Raw genomic sequence first — 20277 nt, 5'->3', positions numbered from 1 at the left:
TACAAAATTTGCTTTTATGCACACACACACTGCTTGCCAAAATCTTAAGACCAATGAACATAAAGAAAAAAATAAGCATTTTGCATTGTTAAACTCAACCACTTATTTGAGTAGAGGTTCGAAAGATGACAATAAGAAAAGGGAAAATAAAAATTAAAAAATTTTTTAGCATTTAATAGGGAAAATGTGAGCACTATGAAATTAGCCTAAATACTAGCTGGTAAAAAGTTTAAGGCCATACTGAAACGAAGTGTTAATCGGTAAACATGTATAAAATTTAGTCATTTGTGTTTAATCATTAGCATTGTCAACATCTCCCACTGACATCTCCTGTGTTACATTGGGTAAAAACGTGGCAAAGGCTAAAAAGGTTGACAGAGTTTGAACGTGGCAGAATTGTCAAGCTGCAAAAGCATGGTTTCTCTCAATGTGCCATTGCTGGTGAGATTGCTGTTGCAAATTTCTTAAAAGATCCTAAGAGGTACAGAACATGAATTTCAAGTGGTCGTCCCAAGAAATTTCGCCAGCATTGAGCAAAAGGATTCGATGGATTGTCCGGCAAGACACCAGCTGATCGTTGAACTAGATTAAGGCCCTTACAGATGCAGAATGCAGCTCAAAAACAATAAGACAGCATCTACGAGAGAAAGGCTTTAAAAACTGTAAAAGTCTTCAAAGGTCACGCTTCCTTCCACACCACGAAATAAGCTCGGTTAAACTGTGCTGAGAATCACCAAACATGGGACGTAGAAAAGTGGATGAAGGTTTTGTTCTCTGATGAGAAAAAAATTAATCTGGATGGTCCAGATGGTTTCCAACGTTACTGGCACGATAAGGAAATCACACCGGAGACATTTTTTTACACGACACAGTGGTCTGGGGTGCTTTCTCGTTCCATGGAAAAATAGAGCATCATGTTACGCAGGGTCGTCAAACAGCAGCTGGCTAGATTGGCAAGTTGGAGGGAGCATCCTTATTGACTGAAGGCCTTTGCTTGTGTGGAAATGACTGGATCTTTTAGCAGGAAAAAGGACTTTTTCATGGCAAATAATGTGATTCTTTTGGACCATCCAGTGTGCTCACCTTAACTGAGCCCCATTGAAAATGTTTGGGGATGGAGACAAGGGAAGTCTATAGAAATGGACGTTAATTCCAAACAGTGCATGATCTTCGTGAAGCCATCTTCACCACTCGGAATAACATTCCAGCCAGCCTTCTGCAAACGCTTATATCGACCATGCCAAAGCGAATGTTTGAAGTTATTCGCAATGATGGCTGTGCAACTCACTACTGAGACCTCTTGTTGGGCATTTCCTACCCTATTTAGGACTTCTTTTTGGTATGGTCTTAAACTTTTGACCAATTAAAAGTATTTAGGCTAATTTCATAGTGTTCACATTTTCCCTATTAAATGCTAAAAAAATTTTATTATTATTTTTCCTTTTCTTATTTTCATCTTTCGAAGCTCTACTCAAATAAGTGTTGAGTCTAACAATGCAAAATGCATATTTTTTCTTTATGTTCATTGGCCTTAAGATTTTGGCCAGCAGTGTGTATGTGTATATATTTATCTATAAAGTAAATATGATTAGAGTTGTTTCTTTTTTTTTAACATGGTCTTTAGGTCAAGTATGTTTTTGAGACAAGTTTGTGTTAATGGTGTGTGTATTCTAATAGTATTAATCAGTAGAACTTTGTCTTTTCATTCATATTTACACTCATTATATTGCTCATGTTATATTGCTAACATTACTTTTTGTACTTGCTGTTTCTAAAGTCACTGTTCTCTGAATGTATGATTTCATACTTCTGGATATTCAAGATACCTTTACTATATTCAAATTCATTTGTAATCTTACTGATATCTAGCTAACTCAAAATGTATTCCATTAGCAGCTCATATTGTACTTCTTTGATTTTCAGGAATCTTTCCGTCATCTGATGACCTTATAAAGAAGTCAGTAAAGTTTCCACTAGAAATTTGCTCAGATGCTTAAATCTTTAGAATATATCAGAAACAGTAAATTTAAATTTAGAATTTTTTAAGTTGTTCAGAGACAACTTTCTCTTATAACTGGAAACTTATTTTTTTCAACTGTTCTTATGTAAGAAGTGATTTTCATGATCAACTGTCAAAATATAAATTTGTCAAAGACATTCTGTATTCTTGTCCTCAGTGTAGCTCCTTCAGGAACTACTTATTTTAGGTGTGAAGAATGTTTTAAAGGAGAGGTTCTCAAGAATTATTTCAAGTCATCAGGTTAATCTAGTATGAATTGTGAGATAGGTTTTAATAGTAGGGAAGAGCTCTTTGGAGAAAAAGAAAATCCACTTATTGTCACTTAATTTAAATATAATGAATTGATTGAATGTAACTGATGAATAGGCTGAACTAACAAGTTCCAGTGGTAAATTTATGTTGTATATTCCAAATATAAATTACTCAAAAACCAGTTACTTGTAAAGTAACTTCCTCTGTCAGTAATAATATTTTTAGATGTTCTGTGTCTGTTAATGACTTTATTCACCATTAGATGAACAGTTACTGATACAAAGGTTTTTCTTGTATGATTTTTGATCTAGGTGGTAGACTAATCAACGTACTTTATATATACATTGGACTTCTTTCAGTGTTTCTGGTAAAGGTGGATAAAGACAATCCCCCATAAATTCTCATATGTGAGAATGATATACAGGAGGTATATTTTCAGGTTTAAAAAAATGATTTCCTGATAAGTATCAGGCAGGCAAACCTGCAAATAATGGCAGATTTAATCAAGAAAGAAGGAGAATATTTTGTAGTTGATAGCTTTATGTTGTGTGAGAAATATGTAGATTGAACACATTTAGTTGACAGTAAAGACAGTCTAATTATACCTAATATAAGAAACTGTATCTGTACCTGAATGGCCAAGTAGACAATTCTGTTTTCTGGATCAGTGAATAGCTCATCAGTTTTCTGTTGCTCAAGATGAGTATCTGCTGTACAAGTTATGTTTAAAGCAAAGTGAGAATGAACCACATGCTGCTGCCACGACAGTGTGGTGACTATATAATCAATAGATTGGTATAATTCTGTATTGCTACAGAATGTAGGAAACCCATGATATGCTCACATATCACACAGATAAAATTATTCATGATGACAAGAAAACCCACTTTTAGAGGAAATTATATATGTAAAAATGACTGGTATGGGTAGAGAAGCACTATATAGAGAATGAACAATGTTTCGCTCCTCTACATAGTGCTTTCTCTATCCATACCAGCCGTTTTTATATATGTAAGATAAAATTATTATTGTTATTTTTGAAAAGAGTCTGATATTCAACAGGAATGGCATATTTTAATGTAAAGTTTCACATCTGAATATAAATTATGCCAGTATATTCTTTTCTGTAATTATTTAACAGTCTCAGATACTTCAACATAATCAGCTGATTAATAATCATGATAATATTATAAAATTTTCTGTGATTAAGTGGGGCATGCTAAAGATTATTATTAACCCCATCATTTTGGGTCATGGTTATGTCATTTTTTTTACATGCATTCAAAATTTTATTGAAATACTATTTTATGAATTTATGTCATTAAACCTTTTGCTGTAGGCTTGGTATAATATACACAAATTCATCTACATGTTCGCACACGTTATGTATTTAGCCTTTAACTTCTGATGCAGCATGTGTATCTTAACAGAATTTGGTAGACTTTTAATAAAGATGACAAGTATTTTGTATACAAAAAATCTGATTTTTTAATGAAATATTTTTACTAAAGATTTGTTTGGGAAAATAGAGTCTGTTTCATTATTAGTTTGAGTACAAAGTGATTTCATGTTAAGGTTAAAAAACTATTTTTCATCCCAAAAATCTCAAATATAATTTGTGTAATCTCTAAAACCTCTTAAATACATTTCAAACGTTTGTTTACAGTAAGACTTTGGCTCGGCATAGCCAGGTGGGTTATGGTGTTCGACTCGTAATCTGAGGGTTGAGGGTTTGAATCCAAGCATGCTTTCAGTTGTGGGGGTGTTATTATGTGATGGTCAATCCCACTATTCATTGATAAAAGAGTAGCCCAAACGTTGGTGGTGGGTGGTGATGACTAGCTGCCTTCCAACTAGTTTTACACTGTTAAATTAGGGATGGCTAGCGCAGATAGCCTTCAAGTAGCTCTCCGCAAAATTCAAAAAACAAACAAACAGTAAGACTATATTTTATGTTATTTTCCATACTCTAACTGTGTGGGTTTTGTCACTTGACCAACTTTGTAACCATCATAAAAAATTAGGAAATATAAATCATGCTTTTTATCATTCTGGAATGATGGCATATTATTATTACATGGCATATTATTACAAACACAAAAATACAAACATTTAGTCTAAGTACCTTAAGTCTCGTAACACTATATATTTATGTATATATTTTTATTGTATTGACCATATAGTCATGCCTAGCTAACATTACATAACTTGCATTGACATGGTATACGTAACAAGTGCACGTGTAATATAGTCACATTTTAATTATTATATATTAAATAAATGTATATAGATTAATACTGTTTAGAAATAAAATGTTAAACCTATTTTTCTTCAAACATAGAACAATAAATCAAGAAGTAAAGCAAACAATTACTTTTTCCGCTACAATCTTCATTACTCCGTTGGTGCTGGACATCAATTACTAAGTCTTTTGGAGGATTTCAAACCAAATTTGTTTTAGGTTTTATATATTCAGTTGAATAATTAGAAAATCATAAATAACTACACTATAGTTTATCAAGTTTATTAATTAACATGTATTTAGATTTAAAAAAAATATGAAATTCCAAGCAGACTAAACTCACAATCTATCTCAATGAAATCTTGGATTGAAAGAATGTGGTAGTCTTATCAAGGATTAAAATGGTTGAGTAAACCACTCTGGGGACATTCTAAGCTACTGATTGATCATTCACATATATTACCTATTAAAGTAAGTATATATAAGGGACTATATAGAAAATTTGAAAGTGTTGAATAGTACATGAGCCATATCTCAGTAAACTAAAAAGATATGAGGTTTTTATTTTATATTCTAGCTTGATAATATTACTATTTTGATTTTCTAGTTTATACAAAACTATAGACTTGGTATTTTGACATAAAAACATGTAATTTTAAATAGTGCTGCATTCAACATATTGCGTGACTCACTAAAATCTAAATTTGGATGTGTTCTTTTAATATTTACTTTTAAATTAGAAATTAACTCATATATAATATTAAAATTTGAATTATAATCTACAGTTTATTTCCAAACTTACTGACATAAATTCATAAAATAGTAGTTCAATGAAATATTGAATGCAGTTTGACAAGTGTGATGACATGGCTTTTGATGTAGAATCCATTACAGAAGGGTTAAGTTTGGTATCAAACTGTAGCTTATAATTTATAATTTAGTATTATACATTATTCAATTTCCTAATTCAAAAATAAGCATTAAAAACTTAAGCATTGATATTTGTATGTCTAGTAGTACGTTAAATGTAGCACTAGTTCAAATCAGAACACAAAGTTTGTAGTTTTGTATGAATTAGGAACTGAAATTACTATTATTAACAAGCTACAATATGAAATAAGAACCTGCTATCTTTTCTATTTGCTGAGATATCACTCACATTGAATGTAATACAATGACCACACTCACCTTTTTCTATTTATAGAATCGGTCCCTTATATACTCTTACTTGTGTACGTAATGTGAGTAACCAATCGAAAGCTCAAGATATTCCCCATTGTCATATGTTAGGATGCCATCTTCTTTCAAAACAAAATTTCAAGGAGGTAGGTTATGTTTTTGATCTACTTGAAACTTGATATTTTTTTTAGACCAAAATACAGCTTAGTTACTAAATTTGATAAATTATAATGGAATTCTATTGTATTGATATAGTAGTTTATGGTTTTTGTTTATTGAATGTGTATGTATAAATCTGCAAAAAAATTATTTATTTTCACATCTTACACTTGCAAAGTGTCTTAAGGCTTAGCAAGCTATAACAATTAACAACCAAGTACGATGGTCATAACAAGAAGAGGTAATTGTTTGGTCTATGTCTTCATTTATTGTTCTGTGTTTTAAGAAAAATAAGTTAAAGAAATTGTTTTTAAGCAGTAAAGATCTATTCAAATAATGTATAACCATTAAAATGTGACTGTATTTTGCAAAATACTGGTCAACTAAAATACAATCAAGACAGATCACTATTTTAAGACTAAAGGTCAGTTTTATATTATTGGACACGTTAACGTGCACGTGTGCCTCAGCATTTTAAAATATATATTATTAATTAGGTATGACTAGAAGGTCAGTATAATAAAAATAATAAATGTACAATGTTATGAGATTCAAGGTAATTAGGCTAAACATTTATTACAGTTTGTAGTCATTCTGGTACAAAAAAGGAAAATTTATATTTATTTCCTGATTTTATTTGTTGTGGTTACAAGGTTGGTGAAATTGACAGACCCCCTATAGATAACGTAGAGAAAACATAAAGTTTTTACTGAAAACAAATGTTTGGAGTGTATTTGGGAGGTTTTAGAGATTACACAAATAATATTTGAGATTTGGGGGATTGAGAATATTTTTTAATTATTATAATAACATGAAAATCACTTTGCACTTGGATTAGTAACAAAACAGACTCAATTTTTCACAAACAAGTCTTTAGTAAAACTCCATTGAAAATTCTGAATATTTGTGTGCAGAAGATTGTGAATCATTACCAAAAGTCTTTTTGGTGAAGATATGACCACAGCATTAAAGTTTACAGTATAAGAATTTAACATGCAAATGTGTCTATAAACTTGTGTATTTTATGCTACGACTGTCATGGAAGGGTTACAAAAATATGTTTTATTTTGTTTGACTTGCATGTACAGTAAACCATATACATGAGCTTAATGAAAACTAGAGTAATGCAAAGGAATACCACGTTGTAATACCGTGATAATATTAGGTACATGTATCATTTTTCTGTATACATTTAGGTAATTTTATGCTGCTTGGCAAGCTCTGAGATTTGGATTTTGAGACAGAAATTATTTTAAACCTGTGGACAATTCCAAAATGAATCTGGAAGGCACGAGTCTCATCTAAATAATCTTCCTGGAATTTTCTTAAGAGTTAATAACCACTTCAGAGCTCTGTGGTCAGAAACAATTAAATTTTTCTCCTTCATGGTAAAGTTGAATATGTTTTAAATCCCAAACAACATCAAGACATTCTCCTTCAGTTGTACTGTAATTTCAACTGGCTTAAAAATACAACTAATATAACATATAATGGAATCTTCTCCAAGGTCACATGATTATGATAAAACTGTTCCCAGCTGAACACCAGAAGTATTGAAGCGTACTACAAAAAACATTTTGAAGTTTAGGAAAATCAAAACTTGTTTAGTGTTTAAATGTAGTTCTGATTTTGAAAGTGTTTGTTGATGATCATTTGTCCAATGGACATCGAAAGATTCACTTTTAGTTGTGTGACTAGAAATAAATTCCCTATAGTAAATATTAAGAACAAGGAAGATTGGTACCCTTTTAATAAAACTTGATATAGGTTTTAAGTAAAGGAACAACTTCAGTTTCATCACTAGTTAATCACTCTTTGGTGGTTATATATCTAATGAAAGGAAACTATGATAGATGAAATTGACTTTTTTTTTTAAGTTTAACCTTTAATCCTACTTCTGACAATCTTTGAAAAACAGCATGTAAGTTTACAGTGTTGTGGAAAGGTGCACAAGTCCACAACAACATCAAAATAAACCAAGTGCATTCTTGTTATATTTCCCCTAAAACTGAATTTGTAGAAATTGACTGTTGAAACTGAGAAAAAGGACAATTCTGAAGAAATACCCTTCATTATGAAGAGAAGAATGATACTAAATCCTGACATTTAAGAAGCATTACAAGAATGAATGTTATTCAAAGGACAATTTTGTAATTATCTAACACATTATTTATAATAATGACTATTTTCTCATGCTCAGGAAGTCAAATCGACATGTTTTTTATGATGTTCTAACATTTGACTCACAGAATTTGTCAATAACTCATCTGGATCTGATAGCTAATAAGAATAATTGTTAGTAGTTTTTTTAATTTTTAGATAAACAAATAAAAGCCTGTCAAAATCTAATTATAAAATATGCCTAAGATGAAATGCTCAACTTCATACATGAAAATGAATGTAACTGTTCCTTCCAAAATAATCCACAATGTTTTATATATATATACACTATCATCATTCTACTTATTGAATGAGTTAAATAGTTCACACTTTTTAAACAGATGGTCAGGGATTAGTTCATTATCATTGTATGGTTCATGATTAAATTCTGTTAAATCTTGTAAGACTAATTGATTAAGAATATTTTCAGGTAAGGAAATGTATAATTATCAAAAATATTTGTTTAATCTGCTTGGTGTATCACAAGAATGGTGTCATTAGTAAATTGTAAACTTTGATTCCAAATATTCAGAATAATAAATAACACAATGTTAAAATTGATACACAATTAAAAACATTTCTCAAGTGTGGACTCTGCATATCATCTTCAGGAATGAATGAAACCTGTAGTGTCTGCATTTTAAAAAAAGTTCTAAAATGTATATCAATTTTAATATTGTTTATTTTTAACATTGTACAAGTTGAAGAAAGTATCTTTATCAGAATCTTCCAAATATGCTGTCATAAGCACATAAAACGTTTTGAATAATAACATCATGAAACAGATCTGACCAACCAGATTGAAGAACATTCTGGTTAGTATTATGTAAATCTATGTCATGATGAAAGTATTATACAAGTAATTCCAAAAAGAAACTTTTTGTGAATAGAAACAAAAATAAAATTGACTACATTATTCAAAACACAACTGGAAATGAGACAGAAAATTAGTAACAAAACTTTAAACTTTCAGAAGATAACAGCATGTACTATAGGAAAAAAAACTGAAATAAATCCAATGTAAAAATAACATTCATTACAAAAATCAAATATAATGTTAAGAATAATATGGTTACAGAACTTTCAAAGCCCTTGATAAATTAGATCAGCACAATGTACACAAACGTTTATATATATAAAAGTGTTGTAAAAAGGTTCTTTCTCCTATTATGCTGCCATTATTACATTAGTAAGTCTTGTTTTATAACTTTTAGTCACAAGGTAATGAAAAAAAGTTGTTCTTGTAGACGTGAGAATAAAAAATTAACAGTTTTGTGGATGTATAAATTCAAAAAGAAAGAACACTTAGTAATGGGAAAAGAAACGTGGATACAAAAAGAGAAACAGTAACTTTAAGAATTTAACAATAGTAATTAAGAAAGAAAAATTATAATACCAATACAGTAACTTACTGACTCTCACAAAATAGCTCTTTTAATTAGTACTGCCCTCTGTTGACAAAAATGCTCATTGCTTGTCACTAGCCTTCTACCTTCTGCTTTTGCATATCCACCTGTGAATTATAATGCAGCAGCTCTCCACCAATAGGAGTGTGACGTAACCCCTATCATAATTAATGCAGTTTCCAAGTTTGTATTCGTTAATCACTTCTAAATTGTCAGTAGTACTGTACAGACATGCTTGTTTTTTCTCATAAATTTGTTGAAATTTTCCTTTTTTCTGCAGACTTAATTTTTCTTTACTTACAGTGGCCTCTTTTGTTAGTGTGTTATGAATCCCAATCTGTAGTGAGTTGTGTCTGACCAGATATGTTTTTTTTTTTTAAATTCACACTGTCCATCCTGTGACCATGCCCTATATCAATGGCATTGTCAGTCTTTTCACTGCAAGTTTTATCTACAGGTGTTTTTTGTGTGTCTCCATTTTAGTTGTTCTCTATACTGAAACAGCTATGTCACAGAATGAGGTTATGCATACCATAGAAATAGGGTGTTTCGTACAACTTCTAGTAGTTCTCTCTAGTTTTTTATAAATATGCACATCCCAGACATACATGAGTGAAGCAGACAGAGATTGCTTCCCATCTCTGATAGTCCATGGCATTGATACTCTTTGGCTTACAGACCTGACCTACAATTTAGGAGGCTGCTGGGTTTTGGTGAAATGACTCCATTGATGTGGTTGCTCTACTATTCAAAATAAGGTATTGTTATTACCTATTGCATTGTCCTCAGTGATGGGGTCTCCTGGACTCTCCATTGTATTTTTTCCTGCTTTTTTCTAAAGGAGTTTAGGAATTCTTTTCATTTACCAGCTCCCGGTTACTGGGGATGGTGGGTTATGGAGGCCTGTCCTTCTGAGTGGGGCATCATACCACTCAGTTGAAAGTAGGGAGTTGGAATTCTGTGTGTGTCAGAAGCATATTGCTCTTCATACCATGGACCTGATGTATTAAGTAATACCAGGCTTTAGTGGTAACACTAGCCATATAAATGTACAATTTTGGATACCCCCAGGTGTTGTATGAGGTCAAACTACCACTATGGTCTGTCCTGATATAGCCTCTCGACACCTAGAGATCCCATTAATTGGTAAAATGTGGTATGGGACTCCTTTATGTTTTTCTGCCCTTCATGTTCACGACATAGTTTTAAAACAGTAAAGACTATACCTGGTTCAAATGTGGTGTAATCTTTTGCTGTGATGTGATATTTTCTTTTTTCGGTTCCACACACTCACACCTGTTCTCTCTTTGGGTGCTTTTTTCACTGGCTCTCTACCAGTTCAGTGTAGAACTCTAGCTATTTTTTGAGAGGAGGTTAACATTGAAGTTAACGTTTTCCTAACTTGAAAATGTATTTCCAATAGACACTTCGCTCCTTTCACATTTTCCACCCAGCTTCCTCACTTTCAGCGATACATAGTGTAGGTTTTTTGACCAATTTTGAAGTGATTAATGAGTGCAACTGTGGAGAGGGCACTGGTTATGATGTGGGCTAAATCATTCTCTTATTGGTGGAGAGTTATTGCATAATCATTTACATTTGGATATGCCAAAGCAGGAGTTGTAATGCTAGTGGCAAGCATGGAAAATTTAAACCAGTAGAGGGCAGTACTAATCTGAGGGTCGAGGGTTCGAATCCCTGTCACACCAAACGTACTCACTCTTTCAGCAGTGGGGTCATTATAATGTGATGGTCACTCCTATTATTCATTGGTAAAAGAGTAGCCCAAGAGTTGGCAATGGGTAATGATAACTAGCTACCTTCCCTCTAGTCTTACGCTCCTAAATTAGGGATGGCTAGTGTAGATAGCCCTCGAGTAGCTTTGTGCAAAATTCAAAACAAACATTTTCTAAGCCATCTCATGAGAAAAATCAGTTAGTTTAATGTAATGGATTCATGAGGTATATCCTAATTACTGTTATGATTTTTCATTATAATCTATTTGTTAATTCAAACAACATAGCCCAGTGATTACTGAAGTTACTTTATGATTCAGTAATTTCAAGTTTGAATGAATATACTGATCAAATTTATGATCTGAAGTAACTGTCCTGTTGCCACCAATCATGCTTGTCGTTTCGGCCATGAGAATGTTATACTTGTTCTTGAGTTATGGCAATGTAAAAACTAGTGTAGCATGAAGAGCATTTAACAAAGCAAAATATTTTTCTCATATCTTCATTATTACTTGCCAGTGCTGACAAAAAAATTTGCCAATTTAATCTCAAAAGATGAGCTTTCATATGTAATAAATCAGTCTTTTTTCATTTTTTCAAAATATTTCAAATATTATTTAAAGGTCCAAAATATATCACTTTTACAAATAACATAGGCACATATTTTTAATGTAATTCAATACAATATTGTAAGTATTTGAAACTGAATTAATAATGTTTGTAGTTAGTGTTTCAGTGTCATTAAATCATGACTATGTACACTTACAGAAGACTATCACTATTTGAAAACATACATATGTACCATGCAAGAGTGTTAGGACAAAATTAGAAATTAGATTTCAGGAACAGTGGAAGGTAAATCACTGGTGAAACATCAGTTTTATTAATCTTCATATTTAGTACAATATAAACTAAGTGGAAGTGCTTGAGTTCAGCAAATAGTTATATATTTTGTGTACCCCTTTTGACTCAGCAACTGCAGACAGTCTTTCAAGTGTTGTTGCGAGATAGTTAATCAAAATGTCCTTTGTTATTTTACTGAAAATGTCTCTAATACATTCCCATAAAGTTTCTTTGGAGGTAACTTTTGATTTGTCAAGTTTTTGAGCTATACAATTCCAGATCTGCTCAATTGGCTTGAGATCAGGACTTCATGGGAGCCATTGCATTATTCAAATGAATCCAGCAGTTCTTTCAAACCTAAGTAATTTCTGTATATTAGGTTGTCAAAAATAAATGTCTTTTTGAACTGTGAAGTTTGGAAAAGTATAAAGTAGTGTTGTGAAATATGCTTTCATCAAAGTAAGCACCATTTGCTTCAACACACTTTTGCCAATGTGTAATGATGCTGTTTATGCCCCTGATGTAGAAATCAGAGTTTCTATGGTCAGTGAACTCCCTGAAAGCTTCTTCTGCAGCTGCCTGGTTTTGAAAGTGTTTATTGCTCAAAAATGAAAATCTGTAGGGAAAAGGCCTGGGGAATAAGGTGGATGAGGCAGAACCTCAATTCCCAAATCATTCTAGTTTTGGAGCATCATCCTTGACACATGGAGATGAACATTGTCATGGAGAAGAATAGGACTCCTTCAATTGACCAGAGCTGGTTGTTTCTCGTGCAACATACAATGAATGTTGGCCAATTATTGACAGTATTTGTCTGCTGTGATTGTTTCCTATGGATTCAAAAAGTTGTGATGAAGGATGCCGGCCACAGTCCACCGTACAGTTACCATGACATTTCTTTGGTGAAACATGGGATTTGGAAATGCTTTTGGGCTGTTTTATAATTGGGCCATTGTGCAGATCCTTTTTGATTGTCATACAGAATTCACTTTTTATTGCATGTCACTATCCATTCAAGAAATGGATCATTTTGGTTCTGCAATAGCAGCATAGAGTATGTCTCATAATGCTGATTTTGTTGATCTTCAGTCAACTCATGCGGAACCCATTTATCCAACTTTTTCATCTTTCCAGTTGCACTCAGGTGGTTGACAAGGCTTGACTTGCTTGTGCCAAGATTTTCTGCAAGCTTACATACTGTTATGTGAGGGTCTGTCTCAACTGCTTCCCTAATGTGTTTTCTTTTAAGGATGGCTTCCTTCCATGATCTTCAAGACTTTCATCTCCATTTTGAAACCTTTGGAACCAACACTGAACTGTATTTTCAGTAACAGATCCATGGCCAAATGCCTGGTTGGTGTTCTGTGTAGTTTTAGTAGCTTTTTCGTTCAAGTTTGAGGTCTTAGAGGAAAATCAGACGAAAGTCCTTGTCCATATTGCTTTGGCCGTTGCAAAACTTACTCTGAGTAGAGTTGAAACAGCAGACAAACATTGGATTAAACCAACCAACCAGTGGTAAGTTACTCAATATTCAGCTTTTAAATGTCATTGTGAGAATTTCAACTTTTATTCCTGGACAACCTAATACGTTAGATGAATGTTTGGGGTCATTATCTTCTAGATAGTAGAATCCTTTACTGATAATACACAAACTACTTGGTATACCATTATGAATCAGTATTGGGTGGTAGTTGACCTAGTCCATTATTCCATCTATGTGGCAAATATCTTCTGTTGCCTCAGAAGAAAACCAACCCAAACTATCACCCATGTTTCATGGTAGATGCTGCACACCATCAGATGTACAACATATACTTTAAACCAGATATTTCAAACTTGGACTCATCTCTTCATAGCTCCATTTTCCAACCATCACCAGTTCAGTTTTGACAGATTTCAATCTCTTAATGATATCTAAAGATTGAAGTAAAGGTTTTTTAATTGTTACACAACCAAATATTCAATTCTTATTGAGTTTTCTTGATACTGTAGATAAATGGCAGTCTTTCTTCTGTCCTGAAGGCTGCATAAATGAAGATACTTAACATCATTGTCATTGAATTTAGATGTTCTGCCTATTTCTTTCCTATTTTTAAATTGCTCTGTCTTGGTCTTACAATGTATGGTACACGTGTTGGTGTTTAGGGAGCATTTCAAGTCTGTGTCAATTTGTTGGAGAGTCCAACCACCATCACATAAAGCTTTTATGCAAACTCTCTGCTCTATTGACAATTCTCTACTCTTTTTGGGCTGTGGCATGACAAGAAAACCTAATGTATAGTGCTAAAAACTGTTTTTATCAAGGTTTATTTGTGAAGTGCTATTGAATTAATTTCTTCTAGCATCTGCCAATACTATATGCTAGCTTCCTTCTGTATAGTTAAGACACTGCATGGGGTATCATGATAATAAATTTGATCAATATGTTCATTCAAGCATATGACTGAATGACTTGCCCTTGGTACAAGTATATGGGAAATCTAAAGAATGATAAGTATTCTCAACCTTGTTCATACAGTTGTCAATATGGATCAGTGAAGCATTACCATAGTGTTGAAATTTACATTCTGTAATGGTATGGAAGAATTAGCCCCATAAAATGAGAAGAATGATAAAATAGTCTGTAATCGTAACAGCTTTGCACAGTATTGTATTTGGTGAAAAATGCTTAAACTTGGTGGGCATGCCTGGTAGGTTAACCATGTTTTAATAAACACGGACAAGTAATTCTGGAAGCTGAATGGTCACAATGTTGTGGACAGAGAGCATGATGATATTGGTTACAAGGCTCCTAGCAGGTAATATTGGCCATATTACATAAAAATAATTAATGAAGATAAGTGTAACTGAGTAATGAGTCCATTGTTTAATCACTTAGAACATTTCACTAATTGTCCAGACCAATTTTTTATTATCTTCTTTACAGCTAGAAGTAAGTACTGTAAGAGTTAAAATATTATCAGCAACTTTATTAATTTACTTATTGTGCCTCTGTCAGTGTCATTAATTGGTGGTCATACTTGCTTCTAGTTGTCCATGCTTTCTAATATGTATGTGTCAAAAAATTACCTCCTGTCTTTCAGAAATTATATTTAAATAATTTAATATATATTTCATGAAATGTACAGAATTGTAACATTTTGTCACAGTAGATGATTTAAACATGACTATACAGGGTGTTTGGAAAGTCACTGTGCACTTGTATATTTATTAACAGACATGTTTTAATATAGAATACAGGAGGTAAACATGAATGACAATTATAAACAATGTTTATAAAGTGACCCCCATTGGCATCAGTACAGGCCTGGAACCTTCTTATTTTGTTTCTAAACACCGCTATCAGTTGCTGGCTTGAAATAGACTGAATAAAATATGATTACAAAACTGCACAGTGACTTTCCGAACACCCTGTATATAACTCCAAGACTTTTCAAATTGAAACTGATAGTTGTCAAAATGATGTAATTTTGGATTTATGCTTTATCACATGCCATAAAGTACCATTTAATTGCTGTTTTCTAGATATTAAGAAGTCAATACATAAGTGTGGTTTTTGCTGATTTTATTGCAGTTCAAACTGAAGTTCACCAAATATACTGTTAACTAATTTTAAATAACACTAAATTGATGTTTTGAGTTGTCTGCACGAATGTGCAAAATTCCTGATTAATAATAAATATTCATTAGTGCTATAAATAGATCCAGATTAGATCTCATTTAAAACTGATAATAACTTGTGTAGCTCACCAGAAAAATAATGTGTAATTTAATTTAAAATTTACTTGTATTGATGTTGAATTTCAACTTGTAGAACTATTGTTTTTTTGTAAAAATTATGTTGATGGTTTATAAACAGTTTTAAAATTAATACTTTAAATATTAATTTTAAATTCTATTCATTTTAATTCACATTATTTGTATAACTGGTTTTCATTAATGTATTTTCATTTCTAATTACTCAAATTTGTGTCTGAATTTTAATTTAGATATGAATAAAAAGTAAATATTGAGTGGTTGAGATTGTATCATTTGTAGAACATGCTGTGTTATCAATGTTAAATATAATTCTTGGAACTAAATTCATAATAACATTATCTTATTGAAGTTTAATTTTTAGTTATAAATAATTGAAAAATTAATAAAAAATAACAAATCAAAAACAAAAATTAAAGAGTGAAAAAGTTATTGTTTAACACTAACTCAAAATATATTGTTATCACAAACTTTATAAAAAAGTAAAAGTTACAGTGTGAAAAAATAGAAAAATAAAGTTAAATAGTTTATCACAAAAGATATCGTTAGTGTTATTGGACATTTGAAATAGTGCTAAGACCATAAGTTTCAAGTGAAGTTACTATTCATATCGAAAATCAGAACTTTTATCTGTCTGCAGTGGTGAAGATTTAAGTTATGTCTGTAATTCAAATGTTTAATGTTGGTCCCTTGTACTGAAAGAATCATTGAATATTTGGTGTGTTCTTCATTCACACAGCTTTCTTAAAAGTTAAAAATGTGATTATGGAATTTTTTGATCAACGTTAAAAAGATGCAATTCTAAAAATGAAGTAGTTTTTTATTATTTTAGAACAGTGTCTCATAACAAAATTTTGAATTTTTCATAGCATAAAAAAATAATAGAAAAAAGAAAATCTATGAAGCTTGCCAAAACTGGACACTCTTTAAGTATATATTAAATTGGTCCAAAGTTTTCTGTGTGATATTTGGTTAAGTTTTTCTGATAAGAAGAAACATTTAAAGAGATATCAGTGACATCCTTCCATTTTTATGCCTTACAAGTGTAGAACAAGTTTTACTGTTCAATTTATTTACTTTCTGTCTGAAATACAAGTTTCTCCACCAATGAAAACTTCTGATTAATATAAATAAGAAAGAACAAAGACCTAAACACTTACCATTAAGGTTCATGTTTGATTGATCTGCATTATTAAGTCTTTTGCCTTCATACAGTTATTTTACAATCTTACTTGTTTTTCTATAGTCCACCATTGTTATTTTCTTAGCTAATCTATTACAAGATTTTGATCTATTTTGTAGAAGCCAGGTGGAAAGAGTTTTTTTCAGAAGTGATCTAATGGCTTATGACAAATGTGATATATTTGTAATTACTATGAAAGGGGCCTAAAGACCACTTGGAGGAGTTACTTGCTTTAACTGCACACCACTGTACAGTGGTATGTTGTTTGTCAGTCAGTCAATAGACACTAGACTACAACTCAGCTTACAAACAAACTACAAAAGCAATGGATAATGATATTTGTTACTCTTAATTTTGATATTATTTACTCTTGAAACAAATCATTTACAAGAACCCTGGAGAAATGCATCTAGCAAATTAAATCATGTATTGGTTGATTTGTTAAGTGAGAAAGAGGAAATATTGTTGTTGCCATTTTTACAGCACTTTTTATTAGGAATTAGGCATTGATAGGAGTATGTGCATAAATATTAGTTATCCTGCTGATAAACCTACATAAGCTTATTATTATGGAAACTACTTGTAAGTCAGAAACTAGATTTTTGTCCACCATTAACCACTCATGAGAGAAAAACTAATCATTTGGAATTAACTTATTTTTTGTATGAGAGAAATATTAATGTTATGAACAGTGAAAAGTATTTTGGTGTGGTATGGTTATTTAACTCACAGTTACAGCTGTTCTCAATTTGACTAACCTCTAGTGTGCAAATTTTTGGTCACCACTAGCCTTCAAACTCCCACCTAATTCGACATATATATACCACATGAGTTGAAAGGTTATCTAAGAGTTGAAAGGTTATCATTATATTGGAAAAAGCTTTGCTCAGGTCTTATTTGGTGTTTTGGATTTAGTTTTTGTCCTTTTATTATAGAAAATACTTTGATTTGCATGAAAAATGTTCATTGGAGTCAATCTATTATAGTGGTTTTTGGTTTGACACATTTAAGCCATAAAGAGAGGTGTAAAAAGTTTAACTTGATTTCTGAGGAGCAGAGAACTGCATGATGACCCACTTTTGCTGTTTAAACTTAATATGGCATTGAATAAATTGCCCATGGTGGATGCAGTAGAGGATAAAGTTGTGAGTAATATCCTAAATATTAGATGAAATAAGTATAAACTATGTAATATCAGCTCAAGGCTTGTTATTAGACAGAATATTTCCTACTAAATATATTAACTTATGGTTTGTACAGATGATGTTGTATGTACTGGATGTTTAAGTTTTTATTGGATAATTTAATGGATGAGAGTATATTTAAACATATAACTGCATTATGTGTACAAAAATACAGGAATTTCTAGACTATGATTTATGTTGTTTTTTTTCAGTATAAAAATTTACATAAAAGAAAATTTTGCCATCTGAATATAGCTAGTAACCAGTAATATAGTTCTCACTTCCAAAGTTTCTGTAACAGATTAACATGTGGGCTTCCTGCAAGATATTTATGATCTTATGTGCCTGATATTGTAAATGCATGGATTCATGAATTTACTTTTGGTTTTGCATTTTTAACTTAACCACTGTCATATTCATGAGGATTTATTTTTCAATTCCCATGGTGGGCTGAGCACAGATAACCCATGGTGTAACTTTATGATTAATATCAACCAATCAGTCAAACACTTCTGTTTGAATATTTATTAATGTACTATGAAGATATATCAGACATGTTTCATCATGTAATGCAAATTGTATTGTACTGTTAGCTGGAAGAGAAATTTGAAGAGAATAAACTTGCTTTATAATCATACATAAGAAATGTAAAACTTAGGTTTTTATTATTGTTTTTCAACATTAATTTAAGGTCATTAGTTAACAGCTATACTGTAACTGAAGGTATAATAAATACACTCCTTAAATGGTTAACAGCTATACTGTAACTGAAGGTGTAATAAATACACTTCTTAAATGGTTAACAGCTATACTGTAACTGAAGGTGTAATAAATACACTCCTTAAATGGTTAACAGCTATACTGTAACTGAAGGTGTAATGAATACACTCCTTGAATGGTTAACAGCTATACTGTAACTGAAGGTGTAATAAATACACTCCTTAAATGGTTAACAGCTATACTGTAACTGAAGGTGTAATAAATACACTCCTTAAATGTTTAACAGCTATACTGTAACTGAAGGTGTAATAAATATACTCCTTAAATGGTTAACAGCTACACTGTAACTGAAGGTGTAATAAATACACTCCTTAAATGGTTAACAGCTATACTGTAACTGAAGGTGTAATAAATACACTCCTTAAATGGTTAACAGCTATACTGTAACTGAAGGTGTAATAAATATACTCCTTAAATGGTTAACAGCTATACTGTAACTGAAGGTGTAATAAATACACTCCTTGAATGGTTAACAGCTATACTGTAACTGAAGGTGTAATAAATACACTCCTTAAATGGTTAACAGCTGTACTGTAACTGAAGGTGTAATAAATACACTCCTTAAATGGTTAACAGCTATACTGTAACTGAAGGTGTAATAAATATACTCCTTAAATGGTTAACAGCTACACTGTAACTGAAGGTGTAATAAATACACTCCTTAAATGGTTAACAGCTATACTGTAACTGAAGGTGTAATAAATACACTCCTTAAATGGTTAACAGCTATACTGTAACTGAAGGTGTAATAAATATACTCCTTAAATGGTTAACAGCTATACTGTAATTGAAGGTGTAATAAATATACTCCTTAAATGGTTAACAGCTATACTGTAACTGAAGGTGTAATAAATACACTCCTTAAATGGTTAACAGCTATACTGTAACTGAAGGTGTAATAAATATACTCCTTAAATGGTTAACAGCTATACTGTAACTGAAGGTGTAATAAATACACTCCTTAAATGGTTAACAGCTATACTGTAACTGAAGGTGTAATAAATATACTCCTTAAATGGTTAACAGCTATACTGTAATTGAAGGTGTAATAAATATACTCCTTAAATGGTTAACAGCTATACTGTAACTGAAGGTGTAATAAATACACTCCTTAAATGGTTAACAGCTATACTGTAACTGAAGGTGTAATAAATATACTCCTTAAATGGTTAACAGCTATACTGTAATTGAAGGTGTAATAAATATACTCCTTAAATGGTTAACAGCTATACTGTAACTGAAGGTGTAATAAATATACTCCTTAAATGGTTAACAGCTGTACTGTAACTGAAGGTGTAATAAATATACTCCTTAAAAAAAGATAACATAAATTAGTTTGTTCTTTTCTTTTATTAAATATTATCTGACTACCTATCA

The 20277-nt window shown here is 31.6% G+C and overlaps 1 protein-coding gene across 4 annotated transcripts in view; it reads left to right on the top strand.

Moving 5' to 3' along the window:
• LOC143222496 (enhancer of polycomb homolog 1-like) overlaps positions 1-20277 on the top strand; it is a 74166-nt gene that overhangs the window by 13188 nt on the left and 40701 nt on the right. Inside the window, exon 2 of one of the 4 annotated variants that reach the window (XM_076449102.1) lies at positions 5719-5839. The exons of the other annotated variants lie outside the window; for them this stretch is intronic. Within the exon in view, the coding sequence (XP_076305217.1) occupies positions 5798-5839 (42 nt within the window). The 5' untranslated portion in view covers positions 5719-5797. The remainder of the gene's footprint in view (positions 1-5718; positions 5840-20277) is intronic. 4 annotated transcript variants of the gene reach the window in all.

The sequence above is a fragment of the Tachypleus tridentatus genome, chromosome 8 (genome assembly GCF_004210375.1).
Source record: "Tachypleus tridentatus isolate NWPU-2018 chromosome 8, ASM421037v1, whole genome shotgun sequence".
Taxonomy (NCBI): domain Eukaryota; kingdom Metazoa; phylum Arthropoda; class Merostomata; order Xiphosura; family Limulidae; genus Tachypleus; species Tachypleus tridentatus.
This window is presented reverse-complemented; position numbering and strand designations above follow the sequence as displayed.